Source organism: Podarcis cretensis (assembly GCF_951804945.1).
Source record: "Podarcis cretensis genome assembly, chromosome: 7".
NCBI classification, from domain to species: domain Eukaryota; kingdom Metazoa; phylum Chordata; class Lepidosauria; order Squamata; family Lacertidae; genus Podarcis; species Podarcis cretensis.
The window spans coordinates 73,038,420-73,055,096 of record NC_137176.1 but is presented as its reverse complement, the minus strand read 5'-3'; the positions used below and the strand labels follow the sequence as shown (position 1 = coordinate 73,055,096).

The 16,677-nt window shown below is 42.2% G+C and overlaps 1 protein-coding gene across 1 annotated transcript in view; it reads left to right on the top strand.

Annotated features, from left to right (window-relative positions):
• Positions 1-16,677, top strand: part of ANGPT1 (angiopoietin 1) — a 148,943-nt gene that overhangs the window by 82,640 nt on the left and 49,626 nt on the right. The window contains exon 4 of the mRNA XM_079984393.1: positions 10,389-10,621. Coding sequence (XP_079840519.1) covers positions 10,389-10,621 — 233 coding nt within the window. The remainder of the gene's footprint in view (positions 1-10,388; positions 10,622-16,677) is intronic.

Sequence of the window (16,677 nt, the reverse complement as noted above, 5' to 3'; positions counted from 1 at the left end):
ATAGCTAATGGAGAAAAGTTGCCTAGACCATAACCCACAAACTGGTTGAATTGAAAGTTTGGATAATAATTGAGTGAGGATGGTTCCTCAATATGCTTGTGGCATTGCCCCCTTCTGATGTTTTACCCAGATGTTTTAATCTTGTGTACCACCCTGTTATCTTTTGTTTTGTTTTTTTTCCTTTTTTTGTTTTTTTTTTTGTTTTTTTTAATGATATTTATTAAGTTTCACAAAATATAACAAACTTCGAAACAACAAATAACAAACATCAGAAATACAAACAATATCAAAAAACATAAAAAACAAAAACATACAAAAGATTCAACATAATAATAACAAAAACATTAAAAGAAACTCTGGTTCATTCTAATAGTCTTCAAAACCTTATTTTCCTTACTTCCTCCCGCCTCCCTTCTTGTATTCCACTTTAAAAGTTTTTTCAGCAAGCTCGTTCAAATTCGTTTTATCCTTTATCTTTCCCTTTATACTCTTCCTTATCCTAATCACTGGAACCCCATCATTTCATTTACACTGCCCTTAGCACTCATAGATTTTACAATGATTTTGTAGATAAACTTTGAACTTCTTCCAGTCTTCTTCCACCAACTCTTCTCCTTGATCTCGGATTCTGCCGGTCATTTCTGCCAATTCCATATAGTCTATTACTTGTGTCTGCCATTCTTCCAAGGTGGGTAGATCTTGTGTCTTCCAGTGTTTTGCGATGAGTATTCTTGCTGCTGCAGTAGCATACCAACTGCAGCTCAGAACAAAAAGTATCTGCATGTGAGATCATCACCAAGAACGATCCATGCCGGGGGTGAGTGAAAAGTAGCTCTGGATCTGTTTGTGGACTGGCAACTTCCAATTGTTTAACAGCGGCAATGGCAAAATGACTCCCCCCAATTCCAAATTATATTGCTGGAATGAAGAAAATTGGGGAAGGGGAACACACAGGAGTGGGGTTTTAGGGGCTGTGCAATTGGTTCTGGTACTGAAACAAATCCTTGGGCTCAAAATTCTTTAATTCTAAGTACAGTTGTACCTTGGTTTGCAAACACCTTGTGAGTCAAAGGTTTTGGCTCTCGAACACCACAAACCCAGAAGTAAGTGTTCCAGTTTGCGAACGTTCTTTGGAACCCAGACATCCGACAGAGCTTCCACAGCTTCCAATTGGCTGCAGGAGCTTCCTGCAGCCAATCAGAAGCCACACCTTGGTTTCTGAACATTTTGAAAGTCGAATGGACTTCTGGAATGGATTCCGTTCGACTTCCGAGGTACCACTGTATGTCTTTTGCATCCGGGTTTGATTGGTTGATCTTAAGGTTCTAGTTATTTTTTAAAAGGCTATGAGTCATGAGGCTTATGTACTTCCTTCAGTGCCAGAGACAATATGCCTTTGAACATGATTTGCTGAGAATCATGAGTGGGAGAGGATCACACCACTCATGTCCTGCTAACAGACTTCCTGCAGGCCTTTTGTTAGCCACCGTGACTAATTGCTGGACTAAAGGAACATTTGGTCTAATCCTGCAAACTCTTCTTACGCTGTCAAACAAAATAGGTCTTGTCAACTGAGTTTGCCCATCCTGATCTACACATGTTTCCTATCTCTCCCCCCACATACCAATCTTCCCCTGTAAGAATATTGTAATTTAAGGAGCAGCCTTTCGTTGGAAAGGATATCCCTGCGTTTCCAACACAAGGGCTTGCGACTGCTCAGCCATGAACAAAAAGTGCTTAAAAAAGGATTTTGGCATGAGAATTGCCACAGCAGTGACATTATGATCCCTTCACCAAAGAAAATGTAAAAAAATCTGTAGTGTTAGTATAATGCGCTGTCAAAAAACATCTGGTGCGATAATATTCCGTGCAAGAGGAATGTGTAATACCTTGGACGTAATTTTTTTTTTAATAGATGCATTGAAAACTATGGGCCAAAACATACATGATGTGGTGGGACATCTGTAATCAGAGCTCTTGATGTTTTATTAAAGCTCTAAGCAGCTGTGGGACCCCCAAAATTAGACGAGGGCAGTGGCACCAGGAGGTGGCACAGTGTTGAAACCTTTGTCTCTGTGCTGTTTTCCTAGTTAAAATATGTCCCTTCCCCTGAAGTCCTGTTGGGGGAAGCTAATAAGCTCAGGAGGTCCCCTTTCCTCCTAGTAGAGCTAATTGCAGCTTGGGGAGGGGGATTTTGGTCAGGGAAACAGAACAACAGGGAAGCACTGGACATCATTTCCCCCAGCACCCTGCCCCATTCCAATTCATGCTGCCCCACAGCTGGTATCCTGTGACTCCACAGATGGAGACAATATGTTTCCGAATACCAGTTGTTGGGAACTACGGGAGGGGAGATTCCTCTTGTGCTCACGTCCTCCTAGCGGGTTTCCCACAGGTAGCTGGGTGGTCACTGGGCTTGATCCAGCAGGCACTTCTGATGTTCTTCTGCTATGAAGCCTTTTTAACAAAATAAAATTAAAAGCCAGGAGATCTGATCTCCTGCATCACGTCAGCAGCACCTCTGCCTGCGAAATCCCCGCTATGGAAAGGCTCTGTGGGCTCCTCTGTTATGGCGTTTTGATTTGCGGCAATGCCTCAGTAGCTTGCCAAGATTTTGTTTTTATCCCATTCCTGCTGTTTGCTTGCATTCTGTTTGGCTCTGTGTAAATGATCCCAGTTTGTATTGCTTGTTATTTTGTGTGGGGTGTGTGTGTGTGTGTGTGTGTGTGTGTGTGTGTACATGCCTTCTAGGTGGCCCCATTGGCCTGAAAGGTGGGTTGGAGAAATGCTCTTATGACTAAATAAAATGTCCAGTTTACATCCCCCCCAATACATATTTTATTTCAAAATTCAAAGTTACATTTTGTCACTCAACAGTTAAAATCCTATTTAATAATAATAATAATAATAATCTTATATATTTATATTTACATGCTGCCCATCTGACTGGGTTGCCCCAGCCACTCTGGGTGGCTCCCAACAAAATATTACAAACACAATAAAACATCAACCATAAAAAAAACTTCCTGGAATACTGTTGCCTTCCCACTCACCCATCCTTAATGTTTATAATCAAGATTGCATACAGTTTCATTCTAAAATTCCATCACATCCAGTTTCATCTTCTTTAATGGTTTTCTTAATAAGTTCTGCTGTTTTGTCCCCTTAAACTTCAAACCCCACTGTGGACGTCACATATGGAAAATTACTTTTTAAATAGACTAGAAAAGGTTTCCAGTACTCCTTGAAAGAGCCAATTTACATCTTCAGTAAGAAATAACATGTATTTTATTAATAACAGCAACAACCGCAACAAAATATGCCCCACCAGGTAGCTCAATGCAAGGGATTGCTTACAGTTGTTGTTTTTTTGAAAAAGGATGACAACTCTTACTTCTGATGTTTGTGAATTGCTTTATTTGTTTTAAAATACTTGTAGGCTGAATCACCAAGTTTCACTGAACCATGTTCCACTTATGTGCTAAGAAATCAAAACAATAAGCCAGATAAAACACATTGACCTCCTAATACAAGACAGCAGAAGGAAAGCTCTCTCAGAGAAGAATATTGCTGACGTGAATGCCAAGTTTCAAGCCATTCAAGCCCCTTGGGGGGGAAAACTGGCTTCTGGAGGTGAGGCAGTAAAAGATTCTGAAGCCATGAAGCCACCACAGAAAAGGCCCTGTGCCTTGTGCCTGTCTGTCTCACAGATCTAAGTTGTAGGTGAGCAAGGAGGGCTTCCTTTGTTGATGTTAATGTTAATATTTTTAGCAGAACCAGTAAGGGAGTGAGACTCGAATTAGAAAAAAAAAAGTGTGCAGATAAGCTCAAGGTCAAGATTGTCAGAGAATTCCATCTCTAAAACAACCATTCCATCTTCATAGCAGGTGAAGTGTCATCTCGAATTCCCTTATACATATAAAATACAGTAAAAATGTATACGATATGCAGGGCATTTATCCCAGTGATGGCAGTTATCTGTATCTGTTGGGCAGACTAAATCTTATTATCTGTACTTTTAAAATGTCCAGGCTCTTGAGAACCCTAATATATCTCTAAGTACTGGTCCACATCCTGTTCTCAAATGCATCTGAGTTAAAATCCTCTTTAAACTTCAAGCATGGTCTGGACCGGATTAGCAGATCTACCTTACAAAGGAAATTGTCTGAATCAAGCAATCCTAGCCCCAGGGGAGAATCATCAGGGCTGCTTCCACGGTCTACTTCATCACCTTTTTTCCACAGTAGCTACAACAGAGAATTTTTTACATTGGCCTTTCTGTCTAATCTCTCCCTAAGAGTGAAGTTTATTAGCAGAACAGGGAGAAGGGGGTTATGTATACTCTCCTGCTGATCCACCCTGCTGGTTTACATCCTGACAAATGTAACGCACCATTTCTCCGGTAGAAAATTGATTTCGGGCCTCATTTAAGATCAATAGACTTGACAGCATTAGATAATATTGTGGCATTTGAGACTAGGAACTAGCGGCTCTTAAACGTTGTCATCTAAAGGAATATGCCCCCTAGCTAACATGCCCTAAAGACAACACACTTTTCTTTGCACCTTTAACCTGATCTTGCTACATCTAAAGCCTATTTCAAATGATCTGTATTTCCTATGTGGGCTGTAGTAATAGACACAAGCATGATCATTATTCACGAAAATCCACACGTGGCCTTCTTGCTTTTCCTACATGCTCTCCATGTAGGAAACGTATGATATTTGAAGCATCCCTAATTATTTCCTTGAAATAGGGATGGGTCTGTCACGTTTTGTTCTCACAGGCTCATTTTCCCAACATTAAATTGAGTTCTCCACATTTTTCAGCAATTTGCTAATTCTTTTTTCAGAGCCAATGTGGTGTTAAGAGCAGTGGACTCGTAATCTGGTGAACCGGGTTCGCGTCCCCGTTCCTCCACATGCAGCTGCTGGGTGACCTTGGGCTAGTCACACTTCTTTGAAGTCTCTCAGCCCCACTCACCTCACAGAGTGTTTGTTGTGAGGGATGGAGGGAAAGGAGAATGTTAGCCGCTTTGAGACTCCTTGAGGGGAGTGAAAGGAGGGATATCAAATCCAAACTACTACTACTACTACTACTCTTCTTCTTCTTCTTCTTCTTCTTCTTCTTCTTCTTCTTCTTCTTCTTCTTATCCTCATGAAAATTTATCAGCATTTTTGAGTGAATTTTCCCCAGTAAACACATTTTTATATGCAGGGTTTTTTTACTAATGTACCTGTTTTTTCAAGAACTTTATAATTTCACAAAACACATGCAATTAGTTTCCCTTAAAAAATGCCAACACTTGATCTTATCAAAAATTTAAAATAAATAGAATCCATTTCTTGAGCTGACCGCAGTGTGCCCTGCAAACTCTGAAGTAGAAGGCTGATAGAAGGTCTCGACAGCAGGACTTTATTCTCTGCTGGTATTTCTGCCTTTAAACATGGCTTCAAAATCTACCATCTAAATATAGGCCTGTGGTTTCATTGTGAGGTTTGTTGTGCAGCTAAATAAAGGAGACATGAAATTAGTGGTCTGACCACCGTTGACAAGTAATTACCATGTTACTGAGAATGTCACCCTTTCTGGATATGCATACCACCCTGAACACTTCAATATGGTTTTCATTGCCCTTTCTGCAGAGAGAATCATTAAGGCAGTGCGTATGATTCCCTTATCTATACACTGATTCTGAAATTAATGCAAAACCACATTTGTAAATATAAACGGGAAGGGGAAATCTAAAATACCCAGACTCTTTATTGCACTACATGAAGCTGACATGACTTTCATGAAGTCATCTATAAATGGTCAGATGTGTTGTTGCTTAAGCAGTAAAACATCTGTAGGCTTCCTCATTCCACAACATCCCAGTCAGTGGGGTTAAAAATGCTACCATCTCTCTTCTTTCCTTGACATAGGCAACATTCCACTAATCTAACTCCCGTGGCCGACTCATTACTGGGAATTAATTTACTGTTATGTAAAATATTGTCTGGGAGGTAACAAACAAGACAGCATGCTGCATTGTGGAAATCAACAGATATATACAGACACCCCCACTTAACCTCCGTCCTCAAGGAAGCAGTACATCATAGATCCTTTGAAATTTAAGCTTTCCTGAATTTTGCAATGCAGGTCTTCACCCAAGCAGTATGTACAAAAATGCATATACTAAGATAAAGTGTGTGTGAAAGTGCACATGCACACAACAATAACATAGAAAAATGCATTTGATTCGGGGAAAGCACTTGCAAAAATGTGTATATTTTTCAAAACAGACACAAATTTTTACACTCGTACAGTCGTACCTTGGTTCTGGAACGCCTTGCCACTCAAACCTTTTGGCTCCTGAATGCCACAAGCCTGGGAAGTGAGTGTTCCAGTTTTGAATGTTTTTTTTGGAAGCTGAACATCTGATGCAGTTTCCCCGCTGCTTCCAATTGAGTGCAGGAAGCTCCTGCAGCCAATCGGAAGCTGCGCCTTGGTTTTCGAACGTTTACAGAAGTCGACTGGACTTTCGAGAACCAAAGTATGACTGTATTAGGAAAAAAATACCACATTAAAATGTTGGCGTATTTTCATGAGGATCTACCAAAAAAAGAAAAGCAAAAAACAAATTGTTGCAGAAATGGTGTATAGAGGGTTCAGTATGTGGGGGACACTGGTGGCACTGTGGGTTAAACTACAGAGCCTAGGACTTGCCGATCAGAAGGTCGGCAGTTTGAATCCCTGTGACGGGGTGAGCTCCCATTGCTTGGTCCCTGCTCCTGCCAACCTAGCAGTTCAAAAGCACGTCAAAGTGCAAGTAGATAAATAGGTTTGCCAGAAGCGGCTTAGTCATGCTGGCCACATGAGCTGGAAGCTGTACGCCGGCTCCCTCGGCCAATAAAATGAGATGAGCACTGCAACCACAGAGTCAGTCATGACTGGACCTAATGGTCAGGGCCCCCTTTACCTTTACCTATGTGGGAAACAGCTTTCTTATGAGCATCCTAGAAAAGCCAAGCAGAAGTGGTTGTAAGAATAAGAACTGCACTGACTGCTTTGAGCTTCTCAGAAACATCTGGTTGGCCATGGTGGGAAGCAGAGAGGCTGGACTCAATCGGCCTTTTGCCTGATCCAGCAAGGCTCTTTTCATGTTCTTCTAATCCATAATCCCTCCTACTTTTCACTTTGTGAAACAAAAAGTCATGCTTTTAGGAGGTGTGTTTCTTGTACATCAAATGTTTTATAATTTAAATGGAAAGCATATTTGTGTTTCATTTTCATTACTTTTCCTTTCTAGAAAAATATTACTCCAGAGTGTAGAAGCAGATCCATGGCTTTAATTAAGTATATGTTTATCATATGTAACATCCCACATTGAATGTCTGTGATAGTCAATAAAAACAATAACATATGGATACTATTATATCCCGAGGTTTGGGTAGATGAACTGTGTTCAAGGCACTCTGCCACTGATCTGTTATCCAGAAATAAAAGCCTTAAGAGGGATGTGGGGGGAATTTCAAATTAAATCTTGGATAGCACGTGGATCACTGGCAGTCTTGAATCCACTGGTTAGTCTGTGGATATAAAAAGCATGATCTTTGGCATACGGAATCAAAAGACTGGTCTGCAGATGGGATATATTTACATCTTCCTTGTTATAACAGGAAGGTTTTGATGCTAAAACCTCCAAGCAGCACCACATGAGTGGTTTTATGATGCTGAGTCTTGATGCTAATACTGGACTACCACGAGTAGTCCATTGCTATAGTCTCCAGTGGAACTCTGGGGCAAAATGCACATTCATTTATGAAGATGCTCCCCAATCATCTCTGTAAGACCTGGTGATTAGGGATGTGAGTGAAGATTATCAGGAACAGATACAGCTTTTAGGAGCTCACAGTGCTCACCTCAGAGAAGAGTGAGTGGAAGAAGAACATTTCCCATTTAGATTTGCAGTCCTCCAACCCTCTTCCTTCCTCTGAAACCAACAAAGCCCATAGCAGTGATGTGCCCACAGGGAGAGGAATGGGAGAAAGCGATATATTTTCCCCTTTCAGGCTAAGAAGGAGAGCAGGCCAAGAAAAAGGATGTTGGTGACCCCTTTGTAAATGCAGAGAAAGATGTAAAGATGCCTGTGATAGAAGAACCTTGTCTGTTTGGAGACCTACCTCAAAAGGAGAGGTAACTCCTCCAAACTCCGAGCTTTCTATCCCACTGGGAGCAAGATCTGAGTGCGGGTGGGAATAAAAATCCCATAATAAGGAGGACCATGGTCCCACACGGGGAACTTTCCAGAAAGGGCTGCATTCCAGTGGCGGGTGGGGCCAGAGAGAAAAGTGGCTGGCGCAATGGAGGAGACTCTTACTTTGGACATTTCAACTACACAAAAACCAGGGGTTTCTATACGTACCTGCCTCCTCCATTCAGGGAAGCAATGGGCGTTTTTGTAGTTCAAGGACATTCCGGTTAGGCCCAAACACTTGAGGAGAGTGTGGATCTGGGGTGTTGAGTTGTGTGACCCTGAAAGGGGTCTGTGGAGAGAGTACTGAGGGTCAGAGAGGGACGCCGAGAAGGCCACATTCTGCTCCCAGGTCCAAGGTTCCCATGTTGTAGCCTGAAGTTCTCAATGAAGAGTGAACGCCCTCTGATTCACCATGAAAATATATTTCAAACATGCACAAGCCAACTTCACTGAAAGAAATTCTGGCAGAGTAAAGTATCATGTTAGCTTGTGCCTAATTTCCTCTTTGGATGAACTATTATATTCTTTATCTGGATCACCTTTGCTGTGTCGGTTTTCACTTTCCTGTTCTCTAAAGACGCTATGTACCTCACATAACCCTACAATCTGAGAACAGTTAGGGTGCCATATTTCCTCTGACACCTCACAGAGAAATTAAGTAGATTTGGAGAAACTGATATTTTTTAACTTTAAATGTCCTTGGATTCTAGTACAACTAAAGACTATGGGGGCAAGGGGGACTCACGAGGATCTGGGTATCACTCTCATTTACAGAGAGAGAGACAAGATCTTACATCATCTTGCTTTTTCTAAACACATATTTAATATATTCCTGTATGCTGTACATGTTATCTCACTTGGAAATCTGAATCGTAATAAAATGTGCGCGGGGGTGTGTGGGTGGTATTTTTATTTTCCATGCAGCCATAGTCAGTCTAGTCACCTTTACTCTTTAGCCAAATATTAGTTTCCAGATAGGAAACCATTCACATTATAACGATGGTATGTTGCCAGGTGTCAAGGTTTGGCCATGTTTGTCAGCAGTATTATCCAGAAACAGGCCTGCGTTATGTTGCTCCTTTGAGGATGAGCAATGAGGGGCTCACTAGGCTTTTTGAAACTCATTTCTGCTCCCTTTGCCGTTTCTCCAGCCAGTAACCTCCAAACTGTCTTGAAATCACACTTTAAATGCAACTCAGTGCTGTATTTTAGTGTAGACTCTTCTGCTGTAATGATAAACTGTGGTCAGGGGGGGACCCATCCTGTTTAACCACCTGTGGCAAAACGTGAGGTGCCCTTTCCTGCAGAAGCCTCAGTTGCCTAGGTCACATGGCAGTGGCTTCTTCTGGCAAGATCTCACAGAACTCTCACGAGATCTTGCCAGAAGAGGCCATTGCTGCACAAGTGCTGCCCCGCAGGATTCCACCACCCAAGGCGGCAACTTCAGCCCACCACATGGGCAGGCATGCCTTGACTATAGTTTTTAGTAATAATAAGGTGAGCTTTGGGCTAGTGTGCTTCTCCTTCACTCCTCCTCCCCTTACCCTCTTATTCTTTGCAGATGCTAGCTGCCCACTGTATTGGGAACCCCCCCTCAAAAAAATGTGTATTTTAGGAGAAAGTTGCAGTTCAATGCTGATGCATTTTCATGAGGATGTATTAAAATAAAAAGTTGCAAACTGATGTGAAAATGTGGAGACCTGAAACTAAGAGTGGGAAATTGAGAAACTGAGAAACCAAAAGTGACAGATGCAATCACTCCTATCGTTGGGAGGCTACCCTCCAGAGCTGGGTTGGTTCTCAAAGGCTTCGGGCCCCTTCCACATATAAAAGACAGCCAGTGTGATGTACTAGTTAGAGTGATGGACTAAGAACTGGAAGACTAAGATAATAGTCCCCACTCAGCAACCTTGGCCAATCACTGTCTCTCAGCCTAACCTACCTCACAGGGTGGTTGTGAGGGCAAAATGAGATGGACAACCATGGGTACCATGTGGAGCTCCTTGGAGGAATGGTGGGATGTAAATGTAATGAATGAATGAATGAATGACCTTCAGCCTCTCATCTCCTCTGCTTGATTCTCCACCCAGCTACTCCCATACACTAGCTCTAACAAAGATGTGGTATTGATGTGTTTTGCCCCTACTAGTTTATTGGAACACAAAATCCTTGAAATGGAAGAAAGACATAAAGGGGAGCTGGATACATTGAAGGAGGAGAAAGAGAACCTGCAAGGCTTGGTTTCACGTCAGACCTACATCATCCAAGAACTGGAGAGGCAGCTGAGTAAGGCAACCACCAATAACAGTATTCTGCAAAAACAACAGCTGGAGCTCATGGACACCGTTCACAACTTGGTCAGTCTTTGTTCTAAAGAAGGAGGTAAGATGGCATATGCTTGAACAATTAAATCAGGGCTGGTTATGGATTTCTCCACAGAATGTCTCTAATACAATGACTTCCATCTTATTGAGTCAATTCTGTCCCAGATTTCTATTAGCATGTCATTCTGAGGATAAAGCTATATTTTCCAAATACCTGCTTAGGCTGGCTTCCTTGAACACATTCAGAATCAAATGACCACTGGGTACTGAATTATGCTCCTTGTAAAGCCATTATCCAATTTAACACCTAAGATTATAATGTAGACTTTCAGAACTACTGTGGTATGATTCAGTGGGATTCAGTGGCTAGATGCCCCCCCCCCAAGTTCTGCATGTCTCCATCTGACCTCACAGAAGTGTTGTATGAGTAGAACTTAAGCATAGTTAAGTGGGCAAGAGTGAATAAGACAGATTAAGGAATTGTTGGGACATGGATGAGTTCCAAGGCTGGCTTCTAAGTCTAAGCACAGCAACTGGACTCCCATTTTGAGGATTTTACTAGGTAGCCACCAGGACCAGTCCTACCAATGGACCAAGTGGGACTAGTAAGTGCCAAGAGATTTCCAGGATAAGCTTCATAACACATGCATTAGACAAGCATATATTGACATGTTAGTATTAGAGCAGCACCCATGGAAGTTTTATCCTCAGAACAATCCCTTGAGGGAGCATAACAGTGAGAACCGTGGCTGAGCTGGGACTTGTGTTTGCCTTGGGAAAGGGTGAATTAAACAGAGTGGGATGTTGAAGGGACCCTGGGTCAACCTGGGTGAACCAAGTACATGTTCAAAACTCAGGATGACAAGAGTAGCAGATCACTACAGTTCCACATAGCAAAGATGGCTGGACCCAGGACCCAGGAGGCATCAGAGTCAACCACTTGTTCATAACAAAGTCCCTACTCCTGCAGAGTTTTTATATCTCTCTAGGCCCTGTCAACCTCTCCCGGGTCTCATTTGCTTTCCAACCAGTAGGGATCATTGAAAGGGCAGCCCCCAGACCTGAAATGGAGCACCACCACTTGGTGTACTCTTTGTGACCATAGGAAAGTTAGAGGTCTCTGCTGCGGTGAGACATGGTGGCTCTACTGTCACTGGGGATCATGGTGACTTAGGTGCAAGTGCAACTGCATCAGAGCTTTTGTCTACAAGAAATTTTCGACTCTCATTAGCTGAACTTTGAATGGAACTATACAATCTTAATAATGAGTAGGATCAACAGTCTCACCAACAAGTGGGATCACAAACCCATGTCTGCGATCACTGTTGAATAGTCGAGCATGCAATCAGGAAAAGTCAGTTTTAGGTTAATATAACAACCATATTTGACAGATATTTGAAAAGCCGCAAGCACTACATCCTTCATTATATCAACATGTGATTAGAAATGTCAGGAAATGTTGAAATATGCTAGTATCAAGATAAGCATCCTTCGATTAGTAATAGGATTGGTTAATTTACATCGGAACCAGTAAATACCGTGTTTTGAATTTCTTATTCCTTGTGTCAGATCTTAGATTACTGAGTAAATCAAAATTAATTTTGCTTGACACAGCCTTTTCTCAACATCCTCTGATATATAATATCACATTATTATCAGGGGTTTGGGAATTACTAAACTAGCATTGGACAATCTTTGGTTGATCAAAGGAAAGTTCCTGACTCCATATGAGGACAATTCAGAATCTATTCACACCAACACAGGAACACATGGAGTATGACCATTGGTTCGTCTAGGTCAGTACATCGACTGGCAGCACCAGCTTCTGGGAGTTCAGGTGGGGTGCTCTTTACCTGGAGATTGAGCCTAGGGCCTTCTGCATGCAAAGCAGATGTTCTGTCATTGAGCTACAGCCCTTCCCCATGCATTAGGGAGTATGGTTGTTGTTGTTTAGTCATGTCTGACTCTTCGTGACCCCATGGACCAGAGCACGCTAGGCACTCCTGTCTTCCACTGCCTCCCACAGTTTGGTCAAACTCATGTTAGTAGCTTTGAGAACACTGTCCAACCATCTCGTCCTCTGTCGTCCCCTTCTCCTTGTGCCCTCAATCTTTCCCAACTCAATGGACAAAAACAACAGGGAGTCTGGTAGATGCCAGGAAATGTTACAAGTGCCAGCCTCCAGCCAAGCTTCCTGTGTCCATCAACTCCTACTTGCAATATTCAGCTTCTCACACTTCACCTCAAGGTTTATTATAGCATGAAAAAAGCTGAATCCCAACACTAAGGAAATACTGTATCAACTTTGCACATGCACATATCCTAGGTAAAAGGTGGGATTTCAATGAGTATAAAAATTTCCACAACAACAGAATTGGAAATATTGGAAGCTTCCGTTCTAAACCAAATAATGCCAAATTGTGAGGGTGATTTTCACTGAGAAAGCAATGTGGAAGGAATAAGTTATCCCCATTCCCCACACACTGCAGTTCTGATCCTGATTGGTCCTCCAACACTGGTGTTCACACACACACACACACACACACACACACACATCCACTCAAAACATCAATTGTTGCATTGAATATCATATGTAGTTTGGCCTTAAAAGAGAGTATAGCAATTGCAATCTTGCATTGTTGCTGAGTGACAGTCAGCAAGGTTCTATCTACACCTCAGACTTAGTTATCTTGTCTAGCACAAGGTACTAGGAATTCTGAAGTCTTCCTGTGATTAATTATACCCCATCCCATAAATAGGTATAAAACAGACAAGCTTCTGCAGCTGAACCTCTCCGCTTAGCAAATTAAACATGATAATTAAACATTTATTAGGGCATATTTAAACATTAAAAAGAACCCTGCCACATCAGACCAAAGGCCAGTCTAGTCCACCATCCTGTTTCCCACAGCAGCCAAACAAATGCCTAAGAAAAACCAAAAGCAGAACATGAATGCAATAACTTTCTCCCACTGTTGCTTCCCAGCAACTGATATCAAAGATCACTATATACCCACAAATGTTTATTTGCATTTATGCTTCACTTCCCAGCCAAAAAAAAGGTTCCAAAGTGGCTGTGAAATGAGGGCGTGTTTTTTTTTTTTTTTTTTAAGTGCAGGCACAGCACTATCGTGGTTATTAAAACACACAATATACTTTGCTCCCTAGGGTCATAATCCAATGTAGTAAAGAAGCCAAACAGCCTACAGTACATGGATACCTTACTGCTGCTGCCCTTTTCTTCTTAGCCAGAATTATCTCTGTGGAGAGAGTAAATGCCCATTCATTCTAGCATTCTGTCCACAGGGATGTGACTGGTCCACTTCCAGTTACAGAGCAAATTCAAGGAAGGAGAGGCAAGCTAGGCTCAGCTTTTAATGTAAGCCAGATCATGAAGAGGCTGCCATATACTCAGTCAAACCATTGTTCTATGTCACTCACAATGGTTTACAGGTTGAGAGCAGATCTCCAGGTTTCAGGAAGAAGTCTTTCTTCTGCCACAAGCAGCGTCCAGGCAGAAAATCTGCTAAATGTCCGGGAAAATGTCAGCAGTGTTGTTTTTGCTGATTTTCCTAAGGAGAAAGCTCAAAATCTCTTTGCGGTTTTGCAGAAATAAACTCAACAACTTTTCTGCCCAGATTTTCACTTATTGAAATATGGCAACCCTACCAGGCATGCTTGGACATCCCAGGGACTGAACCCAGGATCTTCTGCATGCAAAGTAGAAGCATGTCTTCTAGTATTAGGTTATTATGGTCTTTCATGTTTAACTGTGAATCCTACTGATGTCTGCAGCATGGGTAGCCAATGTGATGCACTTCAGATGTTATGGATGATTGGCTGTGCTGCCTTGGGCTGATGAGAGTTGTAGTCACCAAATTCTGGAGTGCACCACATTGGCTTTGCTGGTCTCCCAGATTTACTGCTAGGACGCGGGTGGCACTGTGGGTTAAACCACAGAGCCTAGGACTTGCCGATCAGAAGGTCAGCAGTTTGAATCCCCACGATGGGGTGAACTCCTGTTGCTCGGTCCCTGCTTCTGCCAAACTAGCAGTTCGAAAGCACGTCAAAGTGCAAGTAGATAATTGGTACCACTCCGGTGGGAAGATAAACGGCGTTTCCGTGTGCTGCTCTGGTTCACCAGAAGTGGCTTAGTCATGCTGGCCACATGACCCACAAGCTGTACGCCGGCTCCCTCAGCCAATAAAGCAAGATGAGTGCTGCAACCCCAGAGTCGGTCATGACTGGACCTAATGGTCAGGGGTCCCTTTACCTTTACCTAAGTGTCTTAAAGAAGTATATCCTAAATCTCTAAATAAATAAAAAAATGTCCAGTAGCACCTTAGAGACCAACTAAGTTTGTTCTGGGTATAAGCTTTCATGTGCTTATAAGGTGCTACTGGACAATTTTTTATTTATTTCGGCTGTGTCAGACCAACACGGCTACCTACCTGAATCTAAATCTCTAAAAGCTGCTTGTTAACTAGTAACCAAAATGATCAAGGGACTGGAGCAACATTCCTAGAGGAGGAAAGGGTTACAATGTTGAGGGGGGGTTCAGTTTAGGGGGGGAGCAAGTAAGGGAAGATAGAATAGAGGTGCACAAGGGCAGTGACTGGAAGATAATTCTTGGCACAGATGTCATTTCGTTTGGATACAAGAGAACGTAGTTCCATCCTGGAGTAATTACAAATTGGAACTTTGCCAAGAAGGCAAAGGTTTTCGTTGCTCACACAAAAAAGAGAAAGAAAGAGGAAATGCAGCAGTCTTTAAGGAACACAATTTCTTGGCAGCTCAGTTTTCAAGCCATTTTTATTTTTGGGGAAACGCACCTGTAAGAGAATTATTGTTCCACCACACCATGCTGAGATTCCTGATTTGATGTAAAAACAAAAGGAACTGAGTTATCAAGCGTGTACAGTGGTGCCCCGTAAGACGAATGCCTCGCAAGACGAAAAACTCGCTAGACGAAAGGGTTTTCTGTTTTTCGAGGTGCTTCGCAAGACGAATTTCCCTATGGGCTTGCTTCGCAAGACGAAAACGTCTTGCGGGTTTGCTTCCTTTTTCGTAAAACCGTTAATACCCGGGGAATCCGCGCTCCGCAAGACGAAAAAATCGCAAGACGAAGCAACTCGCGGAACGAATTAATTTCGTCTTGTGAGGCACCACTGTATTTCATTTTCTTCATGCAGTCCTTCTTCACAATAAAACATTCCTGCCATTTTTTCCCTATTGTTTAGTAATAAAATCAGAGACAGAAATTCAACAGATAGAGAATATGTGTGATTGTAAATGATCCACCTGTTGAATTTCTGTGTGTACTAAACTTTTTTTTTAAAAAAATTATATTTATTTTTTCATAAACAGATTTTTTCATATATACAGATTTGTAAGAAAAAACAACTAATAAATATTTAAAATAATAGATGGGGGAGTATGAGGACAATCAATGACTACCCTGCTGGAGAAACAATATTCTGTTGCCATAAATAAAAACTTTCCCCCAGAAATTCAGCAGGTAGAGAATGTGTGTGATTGTAAAAAAAAAGGGGGGAAAAAACCCTCTACCTGTTGGATTCCTTCCTGCAAGTGCTTTTTGGTGGTGGTGACTTACAGGAAACAAAACATCTACCATAAAAATAGCAGGATTCTACCTTGGATAGCAATCACAGCATGCAATTCACTCCAGCTGGAATGATAGAATATGGTGACATCTGTTAATCGGATCAGCTGCTGGAATTTGTATTTGGCCTAGGTTACAAAACAACCTGCCAACCTAGCAGTTCGAAAGCACGTCAAAGTGCAAGTAGATAAATAGGTACCGCTCCGGCGGGAAGGTAAACGGCGTTTCTGTGTGCTGCTCTGGCTTCACCAGAAGCAGCTTAGTCATGCTGGCCACATGACCTGGAAGCTGTACGCCGGCTCCCTCGGCCAATAAAGCGAGATGAGCGCCGCAACCCCAGAACTGTCCGCGACTGGACCTAATGGTCAGGGGTCCCTGTACCTTTACAAAACAATTGTTTTAGCTAAAGTTCTTCTAGGTAAGGTTCAATATGCTTACTTCATTTTTTAAGGCCTGGGACCGGCATAACACAGGGAGCTTCTCATAGAAGC